General features: G+C 35.6%; 1 protein-coding gene across 1 annotated transcript; it reads right to left on the bottom strand.

The window, feature by feature from the left end:
* Positions 1 to 2,475: 2,475 nt before the first annotated feature.
* On the bottom strand, positions 2,476 to 3,414 carry LOC118909873 (olfactory receptor 4K3-like). The gene has a single exon (XM_036880651.2). The coding sequence runs from the start codon at positions 3,412 to 3,414 to the stop codon at positions 2,476 to 2,478; it is 939 nt and encodes a 312-aa protein (XP_036736546.2).
* Positions 3,415 to 23,303: the final 19,889 nt, after the last annotated feature.

The raw sequence follows: 23,303 nt of genomic DNA, 5'->3' as shown, positions 1-23,303 counted from the left end.
AACATCAACACTAGAGAAGAAAGGGATCAGTAACCAGAGCTGTGACAATATATTATCAAAAACTGTCTAGTTTTAAGCAGAAAATGATGAGACATGTGAAGAACATAAAGATGTACCACATATGTGAAACAAAAGGACAATAGAAACTGCTTTTGTAGGTTCTCAGATGTTGCACTTAACAGTATAACACTTCAAAGCAGCTATTATGAATATATTCTGAGAACTAAAGGAAACCATGTCTAAAGAAGTAGTGGAAAGTCTGACAACATCTCATTGAATAGATAATATCAATTATATAAAAATTATTAATAACACCAAGTGGAAATTCTGGAGTTGAAAAGTATAATAACTTAATGAAATTACTGGAGGAGATCACCAGGAGATTTGAGTTGTCGGGAGCAAGAACCAGTGAACTTGAAGATATGTCTGTAGTAATTATGCACTATCAAGAACAGGTAGGAAAAAAAGAAAATGAGGAAAAAATGAACAGAACTTCAGAGGAATTTGGGGCAGTATTTTGTGCACAATTATATATGTAAAGGGATATAAATTTGGAGTTCTAGATTAAACTATTAAACTGGTAGTGATCTTATTAATTCACTAGGTTAATTAATTTAGTTTCCACATTTTGAGCTTGAGATGCCTTCAGGATACCTAGGGAATGGTTCAGTAGGAAATTGAAAATAAGCAATTGCAGCTCAGAAATGGGAAGCAGAAAGGGGAATATTCCAATAAGTGTAGGTAGCAGCTACCACTGAAAGGCTGGATGAGTCAAAGAGGAAGTGACATTACCCCAAACCCACAAATGCTCCTGGGAGAGTGCTGTCATTCCTGATGCTGGAACTTCTGTTCTACTCTGAGTAATTTTTTCAGTTCATATGCTTGGTGAAGCTCCAGGAGTCTTGGAGCCTTCACTCTTACTGATGCTGCTGAACCCCACAAATAATTTTGGAGTTTGCAGTTGCCTGATACTGATGTTGCCAAAGCCCAAAGCAGAGAAATGTAAGGTCTCTCCCTTTTTCCTGCCTTCCAATTTCATATTAATATCTTTAAATGATAGAACGTGATGGAAAAAAGTTTCCAAGAGAATTTAAGACATATAATTTCAGGCTAGTTGCTTTCTACCATAGAGAGGCTATAAAAGAATTAATATGGGACTGAAAGTCAACAAACATTCAGAATCATCTTCCCATTTGGGTGCTCAACATACATACCATTCCACCTTTATTTAAGCTTCTAATCAATGACAATTGCTTCAGCCTAAGATTCATTTATCCTGCATACAAATTAAGACATTCTCCCCTTTTTCTCCACATGGAAATATAAAAATTCTCATAGTTTACTATATCCATCTCAGCGTGGTATTGGTATCTCTTCTAATGTCATAATCCCACATGAATATTATGAAACCTAGTGATTAAATTGTAAAATTAACCACCATTTCCTTGATAAAGAAAAAGAAAAGAAAAAAAGGAATTTGAAATTTTGTTAACAAATACCACAAGTACACAGTTACTATTATACACAACGTAGGGAGAAAATATTCTTGGTTTCTATAATCATTAGTTTTTGAATGGGTCATGAAACTCAGTTAATATTTATGGCTGTTGTCTTTTACTGGCGATTGCATTCTCTTGTCTTCATCTTCAATCTCCAATGATGATGATTCTTTACTTGGGGGAATGAACCAAATTTTTATTTTTACTGGGTGAAGTAATTTTTATTTAATTTTACAACTAGATATGCAAAAACTGTGAGGGAGGTACCACAGAGAAGCAGTTGTGTTTCAGATATGATCTTGAATTTATTGAGTAACACTAATCCTAGTACACCTTGATAATTGGGATCAATCTTCTTAGCTGGTTTAATAAGCTCTTTTCTACTGAACTGGAAGCATAAGGAGACTGAAATGGCTGGTGATTTTTTAGATCAAAGGGAAATTGTTTTATCCACTTGTTGGAAAAATTTATTTATTGGTAACTATGACATGTAAAGGAGAAAATAAAAATTTATGAATTTTATTAAAATTTAAATAGATATTTTTAGTTTATTAAAGCATGTATTTTGTAGCCAGATGTAGAATCTAGTTCTAGGTATGGTACAATTTCTGTGGCTCATTAAATTTTATAATGTTCAGTTTTCTATTGATAATATGTAAATAATATTCTCTATTTTCATTGTAAAGTTAAGAGAAAAATGCATGCAAAGTGCCTCATATATGGTTGGAACTCAATAAATAGTATTTAAAATCTAACTTAGTTTATAGAAAAATTAAAAACACAACATAAATGAATGGTATTATATTGGAATGGTTTGCACTTGGATGCGCAATTCAGGACGTTTTTTTCATATAAGCTTGTACAGGGAAGTATTATCATATCACAAAATGTGGCTTATGTTTGATACAGTATCATATGCCTCACTGTCTTTAGGTGATGATGATAGTGATGATGGCTTTGATGATTGCAATACCAGTTATAAGGTTGACCTGGAACCCACATGTTTGTTTTTTATTTTTCTTATTGCCTTCTTCACGTCTTTATTCCTGAATGTGTAGATGATTGGATTTAAGAGGGGAGTGAAAATAGTATAAAACACAGAGAGGACCTTATCTATGGCGACACCTCTGAATGGCCATATATAGATAAAGATGCAAGGTCCAAAGAACATTATCACCACTGTAATGTGGGCTGAAAGAGTGGACAAAGCCTTGGAAGATCCACTGGCGGAGCGATGCAGGACAGTCATCAGTATGATGCTATAGGAGATGAACAGAAAGATGAAACAGAACAAAGAAAGTACTCCACTGAATGCAATGACTAATAGCTCCAAGATGTAAGTGTTGGTGCAGGCAAGTTTGATCACCTGAGGCAGATCACAGAAAAGACTAGCCACAACATTGGGGCCACAGAATGGTAAAGCCACTGTGAAAACCATTTGGCTCATAGTGTGCACAAAACCAGTGATCCAGGAGAGAAGTGCAAGTCCAATGCAAACATGATGGCTCATAATATTTTTGTAATAGAGGGGTTTGCATATGGCAATGAATCTATCAATTGCTATGGCTATGAGCAACATCATCTCACTTCCACCTAAAAGGTGCAGGAAGAACATCTGGGCCATGCAGCCTTCATAGGAGATGGACTTATATTCACTAATTAAGTTACAGATCATCTTAGGAGTAGCAAGGGAGGCCAGGGACATATCAATAAAGGAGAGGTTAGCCAGTAGGAAGTACATGGGAGAGTGTAATTGAGGGTTCAGTTTCACCACAAAGATAATAATGAGGTTACCTAATACAGTGGCTGTGTAGATAATGGAGAAAAATAAGAAAAAGAAAATCTGTAACTCACAAAACTCTGTGAGTCCCAGCAAAATAAACTCAGACACCATGGTGTGGTTTTCTTTTTCCATTTGTTTGGCTGTTGGTATATATTACCTAAAAGAAAATAAAAATAGATTGAAGTATGAGTTAAAGTTGGGAGATGAAATACCTGTGCACTTGTTTGCTTTCTAAAATCCACTGAAATGTGCAAAAGCAGAATCAAAAGTATTGAACACTGAATCCAAAATTTAAAAAAAGAATAGCTGTAATTTCTTCACAGATGTTATGAGGAATATCTGCTATAAACCAAGATATTTGAAGGAAATTGAATCTGTCAGTATGTAACTCGTATCTGTACTAGTCTTGAGAAAAGTGAGTGTTTCAATTGGAGAGAGAGTGTGGATGTTCCCTGACACGTTTTCAGAATTTGAGGAATGGATGTATCGGTCCTCCATAGACAAAGAAGAAGGCCGTACCATCTTGAAGTCTATTTCTACACTGTGTAATAGCAAGGGGCATGTAAGTGCAGGCAAGGCCAAGTGGTTTTCTAATTGAGAAGCTGACCAAGAAAAATGAAATCGAGTAGATGGAATACAAAACACTGACAATCTTGGAGTCAGTTCTGTAGTTGCTGCTCAAAGTCAGATGAGCAGAGATAATAAACACTATGAGTCTTTAAGACGCATGAATCTATGGTGGAAGAAAGGTCGGTATATTTGAGTCTTCTCCCATGGACCCCGACTTTACCTCTGGGCTTATGAAGTTAGTAGCTTGGGAGGTACGGTGCTCAGAGGCAGCATAAGAGGATGCTTGCTGCTGTCTTTCCACTGCCTCACTTAACTTGCATTCTCTGTCATGTAGCTGAATCCAAACAGATATGTGAAAACCTTTCATTCTAAGGGCATTATAATTGTAGAGTTTTGATAAAGAAAGGGGATCCATAGTAGGGAACACATCCATGTTCTAAGTGAGCAAAACAGACCCATGTGGAATGACACCCATTTAAACAGGAATAATACTAGTCAGAATTATTGAAGCAAGATACCAAGGGAGATATGCTAGATATCTAAGGTTAGTACCACAACAATTTTTTTTGTGATACCTGAAGAAAATGAAAAAGAAAAGGGGGTAAAACACAAAAGAATTTATATCTGACCATTACTAGAAATAAACATACAACGTAGCTTTAAAATATTTTGAAATGTCTTAAGAATTCAGAGAAGAGCAGCAATAACAGTAAAGATCTCCCTACTATTATTCAGAATTAACAAATAGTTGTATTTTTATCATTTTGCTTTACAATTTTAAAATAGAATTAAAAATTCTGGCAGAGGTAAAGTTTACTAATCATCTTACTGTTTTGTGTATGGATTATAAAAATGAATACATGATATTCTGCCATAATAATCTGCAAATAAAATTTGTTTACTGATGAATTGTTATAAAAATGGTGCAATTAATGTATGTGTACAAGTTTATTTACATGTGAAAGACTTTTTCAAGATTATGTAACTAGAAGTAGAATTACCAGGTCAATTTCAATTAATTGAATAATGTCAAACTCTCAACAAGGGGTTCTACAAATTTATACTTCCACTTCCTCACAAATCATGACTTTTTAGCTTTTATTCTAACAACTATTTTTTATTGTAGGAATGCAAACATGGTTCAATATTAGGAGATCTCTTTATATAATTAACGATATGAAGGAGTCAAATAGGCAAACAATATAATGATTTTAAAATGACAATAAACAAACATCTAATAAATGGAGAGATATAACAGGTTCATGAATGGAAAATATGCCATTTATCTTTAAATTCATCTGTATATGCAACATACTCCAAATCTGATTCCAAAGAGATGTTATCTGAAAATTGACCAGTTGATTCCAAAATGTGCATTAAAATGCAAAAGGCCAAAATGAGAAGTTGAGATGTATCTAAATCAAGGCGATTTAGAAGAACAAAGCTAGAGGATTATAGTTAGAGTACTTACATTCTACAAGACCTACTATAAAGCTATGTGATGAGACAGTTTGATGTGGACTCACAGATACAAAGATAAACCAATGAAATTAAAAATATCATAAAAGCTCCACTTGATGATAGCAAGAAATAACAGTAATACATTTGCAAAGAGACAAACAGAACAGCTCACTGGTGAACCAGGAGGGTTGCACTCTGACAAGTCAGCTAGTGCTGGTGGCTCTTCTTTGGGAAAGAGGTCTTCCTGTAGTCAGAGTTCTGTTGTATCAATAAATGCTAGCAGTTTGCTTTATCGTATTTACCTAAAAATCTGGCCTCATAATTCATACTTCTCAGCTTCTGAGGTTTGACTTTTTTTTTTAAAGATAATTATTTTTTATTGAAGGGTAGTTGACACACAGTATTACATTAGTTTCAGGTGTACAACACAGTGATTCAACATTTATATACATGATAATTCTAGGTACCAGCTATCACCATACCAAGTTCTTACAATATTTTGACTATATTCCTTATGCTATACATTACATCCCGGTTACTTATTTATTTTACAATTGGAAGTGTGTATATATATTTTTTCTTTTTAATGAGGGCATCTGTCATATTTATTGATCAAATGGTTGTTAACAACAATAAAATTCTGTATAGGGGGGTCAATGCTCAATGCACAATCATTAATCCACGTCAAGCATAATTTTCATCAGTTTCCATTCTTCTGAAGCATAACGAACAAGTTCTTACACGGAGAACAAATTCTTACATAGTGAATAAGACACATGGTGAACATTACAAGGGCAGTCATCACAGAAGCTTTCAGTTTTGCTCATGCATTATGAACTATAAACAGTCAGTTCGAATATGAATGCTCATTTGATTTTTATACTTGATTAATATGTGGATACCACATTTCTCTCTTTATTATTATTATTTTTAATAAAATGCTGAAGTGGTAGGTAGATAAAAGATAAAGGTAGAAAAATACTTTAGTATTGTAAGAGAGCAAATGTAGATGATCAGGTGTGTGCCTGTAGACTATGTGTTAATCCAAGCTAGACAAGGGCAATAAAACATCCACGTATGCAGAAGATTTCTCTCAGAACGGGGGGGGGGGGGGTTCGAACCCTCAACTCTGTTGATCCCCATTTTCTCACCTGATGGATCCCCTGTGACACTGCCTGTCTTAGGTTGTTCCTTCCTTGAGGAATCTTACCCGTCTCTGGCTAACCAGTCATCTTCCGGGGCCATACAGGGAAATGTAAAGTTGGTAAGTGAGAGAGAAGCCTTATTGTTTGAAAAGGTTAGCTTTTTACTTCTTTGCATATTTATGCCCTGTGGCTTCTATGCCCAGCATTTGTCTTGAGGTGTCTTTACCACTTGGAAGAATTATGATGCTCGGTAAATTCGATATGAGGCACGAATTCTATTTAAGGGTTGTAATTAGGAAGGAAGAAGAAAAGCTATAGAAGTAGCAGGTGGAAGAAAACCTAGGAAGATTGATTATTTCTTTGACATATCTTCTTGTAGAGTAACTTCAGCATGTATAGGTTTTAAACTACTAATTAAATTGCGCACACACATTAACATAATAGGAGTACAGTTACGTAACCAAAGCATAGCTGTAATTACCAGCCATCTCCAGTGAAACCAAGAAAACCAGTTAGGCACCTTAGGCATTTGTGAAAACTTATCTATGATATGGTGGATATTGTCAACTGAATTTGAAAAGTCTGAGAGAAATCAGACAAATTAAAACAACCCATTCCTGGGGAATGTTCACATGCCATATGTTCTTTTAACAGTAAAAAGTCTGTAGTTGTAAGATTTTGGAGCGCTACTATTTGCACTTCTCCTAATTATTGGTTGAGTTCCAAAAGCATAGATCCAGTCAAATTTGTTGTTTTACTGTATGCACAGGTCAGCTTAGATATCTCATTCTTCATTCCCATGGCAAGTCCAGGAACTGGTGGGATGGGTGCATCTACACCTGTAGCAGTGCTTGGATCTTTGTTGGGGTTTTTTGCTGATCATCTTCTGGCATGAGTCTTCCCGAGAGTGCTGATGTTGGAAGTTCTTTTTCATATCGTATATTAGTTCATTTTCGGGGTAGCCCAATTAGGCTTTGGTCCTCTGTATAAACACAAACAGACCCTTTGCCTACACTTTTATATGACCTTTATATCATTGTGTAGAACTCATTGGAGGTCACCACACAGGAACTGCTTTATTTTTTTTCATTAATCTGCACTTACATGATGAATATTTTGTTTACTAGGCTCTCCCCTATACCAGGTCCCCCCTATATACCCCTTTACAGTCATTGTCCATCAGCGTAGCAAAATGTTGTAGAATCACTACTTGTCTTCTCTGTGTTGTACAGTCCTCTCCTTTCTCCCACCTCCCTATGGATGCTTATCTTAATACCCCTCTTATTCTCCCCCACCCCTAATACCTCCCTACAGACCCATCATCCAAAGTCCCTTTCCCTTTGGTACCTGTTAGTCCATTCTTGAGTTCTGTGTTTCTGCTGCTGTTTTGTTCCTTCAGTTTTTCCTTTGTTCTTATACTCCACAGATGAGTGAAATCATTTGGTATTTCTCTTTCTCTGCTTGGCTTATTTCACTGAGCATAATACTCTCCAGCTCCATCCATGTTGCTGCAAATGGTAGGATTTGCCCTTTTCTTATGGCTGAGTAGCATTCCATTGTGTATATGTACCACATCTTCTTTATCCATTCATCTATCGATGGACATTTAGGTTGCTTCCAATTCTTGGCTATTGTAAATAGTGCTGCGATAAACATAGGGGTGCATTGGTCTTTCTCATACTTGATTGCTGCATTCTTAGGGTAAATTCCTAGGAGTGCAATTCCTGGGTCAAATGGTATGTCTGTTTTGAGCATTTTGATGTACCTCCATACTGCTTTCCACAATGGTTGCACTAATTTACATTCCCAAAAGCAGTATAGGAGGGTTCCCCTTTCTCCACAGCCTCGCCAACATTTGTTGTTGTTTGTCTTTTGGATGGCAGGCATCCTTACTGGTGTGAGGTGGTACCTCATTGTAGTTTTAATTTGCATTTCTCTGATAGTTAGCGAAGTGGATCATCATTTCATGTGTCTGTTGGCCATCTGTATTTCTTTTTTGGAGAACCATCTATTCAGTTCCTCTGCCCATTTTTTAATTGGGTTATTTCTTTTTTGTTTGTTAAGGTGTGTGAGCTCTTTATATATTCTGGACGTCAAGCCTTTATCAGATGTGTCATTTTCAAATATATTCTCCCATACTGTAGGGTTCCTTTCTGTTCTATTGATGGTGTCTTTTGCTGTACGGAAGCTTTTCAGCTTCGTATATTCCCACTTGTTCATTTTTGCTGTTGTTTTCCTTGCCCGGGGAAATATGTTCAAGAAGAGGTCACTCATGTTTATGTCTAAGAGGTTTTTGCCTATGTTTTTTTCCAAGAGTTTAATGGTTTCATGACTTACATTCAGGTCTTTGACCCATTTTGAGTTTACTTTTGTATATGGGGTTAGACAATGGTCCAGTTTCATTCTCCTACATGTAGCTGTCCAGTTTTGCCAGCACCATCTGTTGAAGAGACTATCATTTCACCATTGTATGTCCATGGCTCCTTTATCAAATATTAATTGACCAGATATATCTGGGTTAATGTCTGGATTCTCTATTCGGTTCCATTGGTCTGTGGCTCTGTTCTTGTGCCAGTACCAAATTGTCTTGATTACTACGGCTTTATAGTAGAGCTTGAAGTTGGGGAGTGAGATCCCCCCTACTTTATTCTTCTTTCTCAGCATTGCTTTGGCTATTCGGGGTCTTTGGTGTTTCCATATGAATTTTTGAATTATTTGTTCCAGTTCATTGCAGAGTGTTGTTGGTAGTTTCATAGGGATTGCATCAAATCTGTATATTGCTTTGGGCAGGATGGCCATTTTGACGATATTAATTCTTCCTATCCACGAGCATGGGATGAGTTTCCATCTGTTAGTGTCCCCTTTAATTTCTCTTAAGAGTGACTTGTAGTTTTCAGAGTATAAGTCTTTCACTACTTTGGTTAGGTTTATTCCTAGGTATTTTATTTTTTTTGATGCAATTGTGAATGGAGTTGTTTTCCTGATTTCTCTTTCTGTTGGTTCATTGTTAGTGTATAGAAAGCCACAGATTTCTGTGTGTTGATTATGTATCCTGCAACTTTGCTGTATTCCGATATCAGTTCTAGTAGTTTTGGGGTGGAGTCTTTAGGGTTTTTAATGTACAGTATCATGTCATCTGCAAATAGTGACAGTCTAACTTAGTCTTTACCAATCTGGATTCCTTGTATTTTTTTGTTTTGTCTGATTGCTGTGGCTAGGACCTCCAGTACTATGTTAAGTAACAGTGGGGTGAGTGGGCATCCCTGTCTATTTCCCAATCTCAGAGGAAAAGCTTTCAGCTTCTCGCTGTTCATTATAATGTTGACTGTGGGATTTTCATAGATGTCCTTTTTTATGTTGACGTACTTGCCCTCTATTTCCATTGTGCTGAGAGTTTTATCATGAATGGATGTTGAAATTTTCAAATGCTTTTTCAGCATCTATGCAGATGATCATGTGGTTTTTGTCTTTCTTTTTTTTGATGTGGTGGATGATGTTGATGGATTTTCGAATGTTGTGCCATCCTTGCATCCCCGGGATGAATCCCACTTAGTCATGGTGTATGATCCTTTTGATGTATTTTTGAATTCGGTTTGCTAATATTTTATTGAGTATTTTTGCATCTACATTCATCAGGCATATTGGTCTGTAGTTTTCTTTTTTTGTGCGGTCTTTGCCTGGTTTTGGTATTAGGGTGATGTTAGCTTCATAGAATGAGTTTGGGAGTAACCCCTCCTCTTCTATTTCTTGGAAAACTTTAAGAAGAATGGGCATTATGTCTGCCCTGTATGTCTGATAAAATTCCAAGGTAAATCCTTCTGGCCCGGGGGTTTTGTTCTTTGGTAGTTTTTTGATTACCACTTCAATTTCGTTGCTGGTAATTGGTCTGTTTAGATTTTCTGTTTCTTTCTGGGTCAGTCTTGGAAGGTTGTATTTTTCTAGGAAGTTGTCCATTTCTCCTAGGTTTCCCAGCTTGTTAGCATATAGGTTTTCATAGTATTCTCTAATAATTCTTTGTATTTCTGTGGGTTCCGTCATGATTTTTCCTTTCTCGTTTCTGATACTGTTGATTTGTGTTGACTCTCTTTTCCTCTTAATAAGTCTGGCTAGAGGCTTATCTATTCTGTTTATTTTCTCAAAGAAAAAGCTCTTGGTTTCATTGATTTTTGCTATTGTTTTATTCTTCTCAATTTTATTTATTTCTTCTCTGATCTTTATTATGTCCCTCCTTCTGCTGACTTTGGGCCTCATTTGTTCTTCTTTTCCCAATTTCGGTAATTGTGACATTAGACCATTCATTTTGGATTTCTCTTCCTTTTTTAAATATGCTTGGATTGCTGTATACTTTCCTCTTAAGAGTGTTTTTGCTGTGTCTCACAGAAGTTGGGGCTTAGTGTTGTTGTCATTTGTTTCCATATACTGCTGCATCTCCATTTTGTTTTGGTCATTGATCCATTGATTATTTAGGAGCGTGTTGTTAAGCCTCCATGTGTTTGTGAAACTCTTTGCTTTATTTGTACAGTTTATTTCTAGTTTTATGCCTTTGTGGTCTGAAAAGTTGGTTGGTAGGATTTCAATCTTTTGGAATTTACTGAGGCTCTTTTTGTGGCCTAGTATGTGGGCTATTCTGGAGAATGTTCCATGCGCAATTGAGAAGAATTTGTATCCTGTTTCTTTTGGATGTAGAGTTCTGTAGATGTCTATTAGGTCCGTCTGTTCTAGTGTGTTGTTCAGTGCCTCTGTGTCCTTACTTATTTTCTGTCTGTTGGATCTGTCCTTTGTAGTGAGTGGTGTGTTGAAGTCTCCTAGAATGAATGCATTGCAATCTATTTCCTCCTTTATTTCTGTTAATTTTTGTTTCAGGTATGTTGGTGCTCCTGTATTGGTGCATATATATTTATAATGTTTATATCCTCTTGTTGGACTGCGCCCTTTATCATTATGTAATGTCCTTCTTTGTCTTTTGTTACTTTCTTTATTTTGAAGTCTGTTTTGTCTGATACCAGAATTGCAACACCTGCTTTTTTCTCTTTGTTGTTTGCATGAAATATCTTTTTCCATCCCTTGACTTTAAGTCTGTGCATGTCTTTGGGTTTGAGGTGAGTCTCTTGTAAGCAACATATGGATGGATCTTGCCTTTTTATCCATTCTATTACTCTTTGTCTTTTGATTGGTGCATTCAGTCCATTTACATTTAGGGTGATTATTGAAACGTATGAACTTATTGCCATTGCAGGCTTTAAGTTTGTTGTTACCAAAGGTTCAGGGTTAGCTTCTTTACTATCTTACTGTCTAATTTTACTTGCTTGTTGAGCAATTATAAATGCGGTCTGATGATTCCTTATTTCTCTCCCTTCTTATTCCTCCTCCTCCCTTCTTCATATGTTGGGTGTTTTGTTCTGTGCTCTTTTTAGGAGTGCTCCCATCTAGAGCAGTCCCTGTAGGATGCCCTGAAGAGGTGGTTTGTGGGAGGCAAATTCCCTCAACTTTTGCTTGTCTGGGAATTATTTAATCACTCCTTCATATTTAAATGTTATTCGTGCTGGATACAGTATCCTTGGTACGAGGCCCTTCTGTTTCATTGCATTAAGTATATCATGTCATTCTTTTCTGGCCTGTAGGGTTTCTGTTGAGAAGTCTGATGAAAGCCTGATGGGTTTTCCTTTGGAGATAACCTTTTTTTATCTCTGGCTGCCTTTAATACTTTGTCCTTGTCTTTGATCTTTGCCATTTTAATTATTATGTGTCTTGGTGTTGCCCTCCTTGGGTCCCTTGTCATCCGATTTCTGTGTGCTCTGTGGCCTGAGAGGCCATTTCTTCCCCTAGTTTGGGGATGTTTTTGGCAATTATTTCTTCAAAGACACTTTCTATCCCATTTTCTCTCTCTTCTTCTTCTGGTATCCTCATAATGCTTATATTGTTCCGTTTCGATTGGTCACTCAGCTCTCCTAAAATTCTTTCATTCTTGGAGATCCTTTTATCTCTCTCTGCATCAGCTTCTCTGCGTTCCTGTTCTCTGTTTTCTAGTCCATTAATGGGCTCTTGCATCTCGTCCATTCTGTTTTGAAGTCCTTCCAGAGCTTGTTTTATTTCTGTATTCTCCTTCCTTAGTTCTTGCATATTTCTCTGCAAGTCCATCAGCATGGTTATGACTTTTGTTTTGAATTCTTTTTCAGGAAGACTCGCTAAATCTCTCTCCCCAGGTTCCTTCTCAGGGGAAGATGTAGCAGATGCCGAAGCTGTCTGGGTTAGTCTTGTCTGGATCATATTTTTTGCCTTTTCATGTTGATAGGTGCTATTGACTGTCAGCTGTGAGTGCCAAACTTTTCACTTGCTACTGGCCTTTCTTTACTGGGACAACTCTGACCCCTAGTGGCTTCTGTTATGTAATTGCGTGTAGACTGGGTCTTTGTGTCTTGCCCAGCCGAAGTGTAGGAATTTTCCTTTCTGTTGGCATGTTTTGCCTTAGGCTGTTTATCTGCTTTCGCAGCACCCGAAGGGGGCGGGCTGTTTGGCTGTTTGCCTCCGTGAGGGGTCTCAGAGCTGTTGCTCAGGGGGTTAATGCGCCCGGTTTTCCCTGTAATTTCCAGCCTCTGGGCTGTGACCTGTGTTGTTTCCATCTAGCTGTTAAATCCCTATCCCTTAAGACTTTCAAAAAGCACTTGCTTTTCTTTGTCACAGGGGCATCAGCTTCAGCACCCCCTCAGAGGTCTTGCTGCCATATTTCCCTTGTTTCCAGCCCTCCACGCATGCACTGTCTCTGCGTTCTGGTGCGGGTGGCTGGGGCTGGGTGTTTAGCAGTCCTGGGCTCCCTCTCCCTCCCGCCGGGAGCTGGGGGGAGGTGTGCTCGTGTCCCACCGGGCCGGGGCTTGCATCTTACCCCTTACCCCAGGCACTGGGCTCTCACACATGTTGCTGTAGTCAGGCTGTTGTCCTGTGTCTTCTGGTCTCTCTTTTAGGATTAGTTGTATTTGTTGCATTTTCAAAAATATATATGTTCTTGGGAGGAGATTCCCACTGTCCTACTCATGCCGCCATGTTGGCTCCGCCTCCGGTTTGGCATTTTAATCTTTCTCCCTAGCGTGTTCTCAGGTTTGCCTGATTAAAATCTAGACTAGGAAGCAAATGAGTTCACTTTCCTAGGACACATACAGCAGTTACCCAGCCCTTGTGTGTTTCTCCATTAGATGATGAAAGAGGAACCTTGCTAAAGTTTTACTTTGAAGTTTTCCCACCAAATCCTGTCCTTTTGACGTGTAATCCTCCACTTAATACAGTAGTGTTTATCTTTGTGCACTACTTACTCCACATCGTAGAATTCCAGCATTTCAGATTAAGAACCCTGAGAGAGCAAAATACAACATAAAGGATTGTCCAGACTAGTCACAGACACTTATGTAAATGTGATATCTGAGAGGGATAGATTTTTGGATCAGTAAGGAAAATATTCAGGAAATGTTAATTAGCAATCAAGGATGGCGAGATCAGATTCCCAGCCTTGTTTCTCATTAAAATAAATTTACATCTGTATAACAAAGCTATGAAATTAGTAAAAGCAAAAATAGGTAAATATTTTAACATAATGGTGCCATTAAAATATTTTAAATATTATGTATAACCTAGGATCCATGAAGATAAAAAGTCATTTGTTTTGACCTTATGAAAGTGAAAAAAATAAGAGTGAACTTAAAAAAAGAGATGAGAATGTACTTTTAACAAATGAAACAAGACCTGTTATCTTGGGTTAATGAGAAAAGGTTAAAGAAACAATGGAAAAGTGGGGAGATCATATTGTTTGGCAAATCACAGAACTAGAACTGCAAATATCTTTAAACACAGAAGTACTCAACCTCATTGGTAATTAAAGAAATGAAAGGTAAAATAACAAAACACTAATTTTATTTATCACATTAAAAAATAAATTCACTTTGTCAGAATGTGAGATGGAGTTTTAAGGATTCTTATATATTACTTTTTGTATATAGGCACAATATATTTTGTGGGGTGGGAATTCAACACTATATTTAGATTTAAAAGTTTTGCAACAGTTTCACTGGAGAACCTCCACTTCTGGGATTCAGAGCCTAAGTTTTCAAAGAAAAATGATCAAGAGTGCTCATCAAGACATTGTCACTAAATACCAAGAATTAGAAAGCTCCCCAAAAGCCCATCATTAATGGAATGTTTTAAAAATGTAAATCTATATGGGCTGATTGGAAAAATGTATAAGAGATAGTATTAAATTTTAAAATGTTATATGTTAAATTTTAAAGATTATTGTTACATTTTGATGAAAATTGTGAACATACATATATAACTTTCATAAAAATCTCAGAGAACCATAAATTCATTAATTCTAAGAGTTGCTTACCTCTGGTATATTAGTTTATAGAACTTAATGCATATTCTAAGTTCAAATTCTATAAAATTTTGTAAAGTTCAATTAGGTTCTAACCCTGAATAAATGCTCCCAGAAACGTAGCTGGCACTTAGCTGTCAAGGACTTCAAATCAGAGAACTGTTTACTTTACATACAGCTGTAAAGGAACTTAAAAAATAATCTGTTATTAACTTGAGGCCTGTAATAGTTAGCTGTGCTGGCTTATCATCTCTGACCTAAAACGTTCAGAGTTGCAGCAGTACTGAAAACTAAGGTTGATGATTATGGATTCAGCAATGTATTACAGATAGCCAGGACTGCAAATAATCATAAATCACATATCATGTTACTAAGAATCATCACCAGCAAAGTGTAGGAAGATATCTACCTCTTCTCCCACCAGCCCTTTCCTTAAGTGTCCTCCTGAGAATTGCTAGGAAAATTACTGAAAAGAACAATGAGGGAGAGAAATCTGCTTGATTTTAAAATGTATTATAAAGTTAGAGTAACAAAATGATATTTTATCTTCATAAGAATAGGTAGAATAATAAGTAGGTGAAAGAAACTTGAATGTTCAGAAATAGTTATATTAAAAAATCCTCTTGAGGATAAAGGTGCAGTTATTTGGGAATAAATAAGTCTGGTTCATTATGCAGTCTTGAGAAAAATAAATTCAAATATTTAAAACAGTTCAACAATAATTCAAATAAAAAATTGAGATTAATACATGAGTGAATATATATACTTTGTTGTTTTTTATATTATTGGGTTAGAATCATGACAAAGGGAGAGACCACAGAAGTAAAGGTTAATAGATTTCACTCAGTGAAGATGAGCAAGCTCTTTAGCATTCATAAACATAATCGTAATTGTTATAGGCAAAAGCTGATAATGGAGTAAAACAGCCACATGTGTTTGTAATTAATATCAAATTCTTATAAATCAATAAGGAAAATCTCAAGAACCTGTATAAAAAATAAGCCAAGGTAAAAAATACAAAGAAAATATATAAATGATTTTATATACTTTTAAGTTTATAAGTTTAAGAAAATATAGAAATCATGTCTGAACATGTGAAAAAAGGAGTTTAACTTCACTAAAAATATAACTTGAGGTCTCACACCTCAAAGTGTTTTAGTGATTTACTTTGGATGATACAATGCTCTGTCTGGTTATATTTTTCTGTTTCTTGATATTTGGTAATAAATATTTGGTAATAAACATGTCTTGTTTTTGAAATTGGAAGATGTTTTAAACAAATATTTTATTTAATAGGATACTCCATACCTTTTGCTTTGGAAGTTGTGACTGAAAGTCACTAAAGCTTTTCCAGGGAAGTTTTCACTTGCCCTCACTTTGCCAGTCTTTTTTCTGTGTATCCCAATTCTATTAAAGGAGATCCCTGTTTTATTTTGAAATTGTATAAGACAACGTGAGAAATATGTCAGTTAATGACCCTGGGAAAACCTTGCACCTTATAAATGAATTCCCTCAGCAATTAAAAAGGCTATAGATTTGACAAGCTAGTTTTTCAGAATCTCTCATTAGTGTGTAGCTTTTCCCCATAAGGAAGGGAGAGAAATACGGCATTACCAATGAAACAGTATACCCGTATTTCCATGCACAGACACAGATGTAAATACTGAGTTTCTATTTAAGACAGATAACCACAACTTACAATACTGATAGAAGAAAAATTGAATTTTCAAAGGTCCAGAGTAAGAAGAATTTAGAAACAACAGACAAGATTAATTTCATTATATTTCACTCTATTATAGAAAATTTCTTATTAAACTTTGACGGCCATAAACACCTCTTTTTAAATCCCACTATTTGAATTATGTCCAGAGAAGAGTGCCAGTTTAATTGGAAATACTGGAAGTATCTAATTCCTAAGAGTCACATCTCTCTGATACCTTTCTAAATTTTCCTGTATAATTAGTTCCTCTTGGATTTGCCTGCTCTGCTGGTACTGCATTGTGCCAGAATAGTTCATGGTTAAACATGAAAGAAATTTGCTATTGTTTATTTGATCCCTTTTATGTCAAACAAGAGCTGACGAATTTCTTATTTCACATATTGAATGACTGTATTTATTATGTCAACAAATTGCTTATACAGTCAACTATTTATTTGGTCTAATTATGTTAGGAATTCAGTGAAAAGCCTGGTTAACAGTGTCTAAAAACTACTTTACTGTTGTTGACTCTGGATTGACTACACATTAATAGCTTAGACATTCTTAAGAAAATAATACCTGTTAAAGGGATCGATGTGTTATTTCCAAAGCAACTCTGAGCATTCCTGTGCATTTCTTAAGGACATAGTCACTCACTTCTCTTAGGTTTATTCCTTGGAGTATAATTACTGGGTCACAGGGTAGGCTCATCTTCCATTGCCTAGGAGTTTCCAATGTGGTTGTACCAATTTACACTCCCACTAGCAAGGAAAGAGCTCCAGTTGTTCCATACCCTTAACAGACTTTGATATTTTCAAGCCTTTTTAATTTTAGCTATTTAGTTAGGTATGTTGCAATGCTGGTTGTAGTTTAATTTACATGTCCCGGATTATTAACTATGAAGAACACATTTTCATGTGATTATCAACTATATGAATATTCTCTTTGGTGAAGTACCTATTTAACTTTTTTTCGGTTTAAATCTTACCAATGCTTGCCAACTTATATGAAATAAGCAAATTCCTTGAAACCAGAACTTACATTAATGATAGAAGAAAAAAAATGTGGATGTTGTGTTAATAATGTGAATATATTAAAGGAATAATTTAAAATATTCACTTTTAAAACATACAAGGAACAGTTGGCTTCACTGATGAATTTTTCCACACATTTAAGAATGAGATAACAAATTCTCTCAGAAGATACCTCACAAGTAGTTGTATTAGTCCATAGTAAATCTGATATTAGATCTAACAAGGATATGAAAATTAACAAGATATGAAAAATACAGGAACATAGAGCAAGGAACAAGAAAATATTGAATCAAATATATGAAATAAATATATACAAAGCATATAAAACAAATAAAATATATTAAATGACCAAGTTCACTTAATGTTGAAAAAGCAACCACTAATTCATCATTAGTGATCTGGCAATCACTAATTCAGCATAACAGAATAAAGAATAACAGCATATAATCATAATAATTGATGCCTAAAAATAAGTTGAAAAAATGCAGCCACTCATTTATGATAAAAAAAAAAATTTCAGTAAGCCAGAAATAGAAGGAAACTTCCAAAATTTGATAAGAGGTAGCAACAAAAACCATCAACCAATATTTTATTTAGGGTTGAAAAATGTTAAGATGAAGAAAAGAATGTCACCATTTTTACTTCTCTTACTTTGGAGATCCTAACCAGTGTATAAGACAAAAACAAGAAATAAAAGGGTAAATGTTGGAAAAGAAGAAACAATTATCTTTATACAGAGATGACATGATGGCAAAATAGAAAATCCAAATGAACAAATCAACATTCATTAAAATTAATGCTATGGACTGAATGTTTTTGACCCACCTCCCCAAATTCATATGTTGAAGTGCTAATGTCTAATCTGATGGATTTGGAAGTGGGGCCTTTGGAGGTAATTAGGTTTAGATTTGGTCATGAGGGTGGGCCCCATTATGAGATTAGCATTTTTATAAGAGAGGAAGGAACCAGAGCTAGTTCCCTCTCCACTATGCAAGGCTACAGCAAGATGGCAGCTGCTGTAGAGTGCCCTCACTAAAACCCAACCATATTGGCACCCTGATCTGGCACATGAGACGGAATGTACACAGGACTGTGAGGATTAAATGCTTGTTGTTTAACACACCCAGTGTATGGTATTTTTTTTTTTTAGATAATTATTTTTTATTGAAGGGTAGTTGATGCACAGTATTACATTACATTAGTTTCAAGTGTACAACACAGTGATAAAACATTTATATACATAATTCTAGGTTCCAGCTATCACCCTACCAAGCTGTTACAATATCTTGACTATATTCCTTATGTATGGTATTTTTTTATAGTAGCTTTAGCTGACTAAAACAGTAAGTGAAAGTTAGTTTTTTGAATTCAAGATCAACACCAGTTAAATTAATTATAACAATAACATGCAAAAAAATGTGCAAGGCCTCTAAGCAGACAACTCCAAAACATTGCTGAGCAAAATCAAAGAAAACTTAAGCAAATAGACACATATGCTGTATTTATGAATTGTATTCATACAATATTATTCAGACAATAATCTCTCCTCCTCCAATTATTTTATAGATTTAGTACAGTTCACTTAAAGACTCTAACAGGATTTTTTGTGATAACTGACAAAGGAATTGTGAACTATATATGAAAACACAAAGACTTCAAATAGCCAATACTGAAGAAGAAGAAGGCTGGAAGATTTATACTACCATATTTCAACATTTTTAGAAATCTATAGTAATTAAGATAGTGTGGTTTTGGCATAAGGATAGATAAACAAATCAATGAAATAGCTTATACAGTCCAGAAGTTGACTCACACACATACAAACAGTTGAGATATGACAAAATACTACTGAAATTCACTGAGGAGAAAGATGGCCTTTTAAATAAATTGTGCTGGAGCAATAAGATATTCACATGGAAAAATAAATGTTCCACATTTCCTACATCTATCATGCATAAACATTAACATGAGACAGAATGTACACTTAACTGTAAAAGGTAAAACAATAACATATTATAATGTAATGACCACAATACATTTGTATTCTCAATTTCTTAAACAGTACAAAAAAAAATCTCACCATATAAGAGAAAGAAAAAAGGATGAATTCGAGCTCAACAAAATTTAAAAATTTGTTTAATGATTAAAAAACCATTATGAAAATGAAGTTAAGACATATACCAGAGGAGTCATTTCTAGTACATATTTCCAACCATGCACCTTCAGAACATATAAATAATTCAAAATGTTTTATTTATCATGTATTGCAGGCTTTCTCAATCTTGGCACCATGACATTATGGGTTGGACAATTCTTTCTAATGTTTAGCAGAATTCTTGGCTTTATCCATTAAATGTGAGTAGTAGCCCCCACATGTGGCATCCAGAAAGGTCCCCAGGTATTGCAAAATGTCTGTTGGTTGAGAATGACTGATGTATGGCACCCAATCAATAATTAATAAAAAGGAAAATAAGTGAATTATGACCTCTAATAAAGAGGAAAAAATAACCAGAAGAAACATACTCAGAAATTATCTGGATAATGGAATTTTAAATTAAGGATTCTAAAACAGCTATTTTATAAATAATCAGGAATTTAATGGCAAACCTGAGCATGAAAGAATGGATATTAAAAAAAAGGGCCAAATGGAAATTTTAGGGTTGTAAAATATAGTATACAAACTGAAGAATTACATTAGAAGGACAAAGGAACAACTATAACAAAAAGTCTTGGATAGAAAATAGAAACCACTTAAGCTAAAGCAGAAACTGAAAAAATTGGGAAAAAAATTAACAGAGCCTCAGTGACCTATAGGAAATAACAAATGATCTAACACATGTTATATGTGAAATGCTATAATAATATTTGAGATACAAGAATGTGACAATAATTTAAGGCTGCATAACACAAACTGTAGAGAAAGCATGACAAGGAGAGGGAGAGAACAACAGAACAACAGAATGAAAGAGGAAGAAAGGAAGGGAAGAAAGAAGGAAGAAAGGAAAGGAAGGCAAAGAAAGAAAAACAAAGCAGGTTAACTAAAATAACATGTATGCCTAGTGGTTACCAACTTGGACAGGCCAGATTTAACCACTTGATTCTCTTCTGGTCAAATCAAAACATCTCCTTGGTTATTGATGGGGTTTCCAGAATGAGTGCCATGTTGCTGTTTATAAATCAGCCACAGTAGGTCCTGGAGACATTAAAACTCTGATGAGAAAGGTAAGGGAAATCTGCTTGACAGATGCTGTCAGGTGCCCCTTACTTTGCACTGCAGAAGAATTAGTTTCATGGCTGCAGTGATCTCTAGATGTTGATAGTCACTTCAACCAGTGGTCTTGCTCTACAGTCAAGTAAAATGACCCCGGATAATTGGAAAATAAAACCACTCTCATCTTAAGAACTTAGTCATGGAACCATTAATGGGAATTTAGCCTAAAGTTTAAAAAGATTAAGACACATTGGGTGTAGAAACCAACCTAAAAAGACTTGGTGCTGAGCCAGGAGACTGAAATGCTTAAGTTTTAGTCAGATGCTTTAAGGATTCATAGAACCAGCTACTTGGGATCATGAAAAAAAAAAAAAAGGATATGGAAACATCCAAAGAAAAGGTGGAGGTAATTTTTTCATACCCACTGAAGCCACTAGTCTGGACTGACTGCAGTGTCCGTAGGGAAAAAATAACTGAAGGTGATTTTAGGCAGATTTCTCTGAAGACAAGCAAGGGCCTGCACAGAACGAGCAAATGGATTATACTGGACTCCTTCAGGTGGCCCAAGTGGTCTAGAAATGGTTATTCAATAGAATTGACACTGACTCAACTCTAGGATTTGTTTATCCTCTTACAAGAGTAACCACCAAAAATACCAGTAAAGTTTTATAACTTCAGAGAGTTATTGGTGTACTTTATATGGACACAATTCCTCTGATGAACGAATTTACTGCTATTTATATACAAAATGGATCCAAAAAACATTGGATTACATGGCTGCATGACATTTCTTTCACTTGTAGAGCAGTGGTCTTGTTGAAAACCGAAACAGGCAATTTGAAGTTTCTTTAAACATGTGGATAAAGGCAAGAAAGTCTGGCTAATATTATTAGGTAAATGTGTTTTTCAGTTGGATCTGAGAGAACAAAGGGGATACACCACAGGAAAGTTTTTCTTAGAACTGGCAGTGGGAATAAGGAAATAGGGGGAAATGCAATTACCCAGCTTTATATTTTTTAGGTCTCATTTTAATTTTTTTTTTTTAGGTTAAGTAAACACCTTTAACCTGAATTTGAATTAATAGTATTAGTATGAACTCATGAGGTATTTCCTGTTGACAAGGGAGAGAGAATAGGTAAAGATACAGATTTCCTAGCTCTTTCTATTGAAGAGAGGGGACTAGATGACTGATTCCAGGTCTTGGCCTGGAAACATTGAACATGAGCCTGGAACATTATATCATCCAATAGTGATACTAACACTGTTGGGTTCAGGTTAATGTATTTGAAAGCAAAATTGAAGAGACTCCTACTCAACAAAGATAAGGCGTATTAAGCAATAAATAACTCCAATAGACTGAAATACATTGGGTATGTTTAAAACCATGAGCTCATTATGATAGTTCCTGTAAAAAGAATTGGTTAACTTTTATGGATACAAAAGCCTTTTAGTTGTTGAGGTTTGAGAGTTCTTCATATATTCTGGATACTAGGCCTTACTAGACATATGATTTGCAAATATTGTCTCCAAACTTTAGCTTATCTTTTCTTATTTATTTATTAAATTTTGGTATCATTAATCTATAATTACATGAGCAATCATCAAGTCCCCACCACATACCCCATTACAGTCACTGTCCATCAGCACACTAAGATGCTGTAGAATCACTACTTGTCTTCTCTGTGTTGTACAGCCCTCCCTGTGTCCCCCCACACATTATGTCTGCTAATCATAATGCCCCCCTTTTTTTCCCTTATCCCTCCCTTCCCACACATTCTCCCCAGTCCCTTTCCCTGTGGTAACTGTTAGTTCATTCTTGGGTTCTGTGAGTCTGCTGCTGTTTCGTTCTTCAGTTTTTTCCTTTGTTTTTATACTCCACAGATGAGTAAAATCATTTGATACTTGTCTTTCTCTGCCTGGCTTATTTCATTGAGCATAATACCCTCTAGCTCCATCCATGGTATTGCAAATGGTAGGATTTTTTTCTTTTTATGGCTGGATAATATTCAATTGTGTATATGTGCCACATATTCTTTATCTATTCATCTACTGATGGACACTTGGGTTACTTCCATTTCTTGGCTATTGTAAATAGTGTTGTGATAAACATAGGGGTGCATCAGTCTTTTTCAAACTGGGCCCCTGCATCTTAGAGTAAATTCCTAGGAGTGGAATTACTGGGTCAAATGGTATTTCTATTTCTAGTTTTTTTGGGAACCTCCATACTGCTTTCCACAATGGTTGAACTACTTTACATTCCCACCAGCAATGTAGGAGGGTTCCCCTTTTTCCACATCCTCACCAACATTTGTTGTTGTTTATCTTTTGGATAGTAGCCATCCTAACTGGTATGAGGTGATATCTCATTGTGGTTTTAATTTGCAATTCTCTGATGATTAGTGATGTGGAGCATCTTTTCATGTGCCTGTTGGCCATCTGAATTTCTTCTTTGGAGAAGTGTCCATTCAACTCCTCTGCCCATTTTTTAATTGGCCAATTTGCTTTTTGTTTGTTGAGGTGTGTGAGCTCTTTATATATTTTG

The sequence above is a fragment of the Manis pentadactyla genome, chromosome 11, assembly GCF_030020395.1.
Source record: "Manis pentadactyla isolate mManPen7 chromosome 11, mManPen7.hap1, whole genome shotgun sequence".
In the NCBI taxonomy this organism is placed as follows: Eukaryota; Metazoa; Chordata; class Mammalia; order Pholidota; family Manidae; genus Manis; species Manis pentadactyla.
Note: the sequence above shows the minus strand (reverse complement) of the source record. Positions and strands in the feature narration are given on the sequence as shown.

Coding starts and splice junctions, on each gene's coding strand:
- LOC118909873 (XM_036880651.2), bottom strand. CDS start 3,414: ATGGAAAAAGAAAACCACACCATGGTGTCTGAGTTTATTTTGCTGGGA.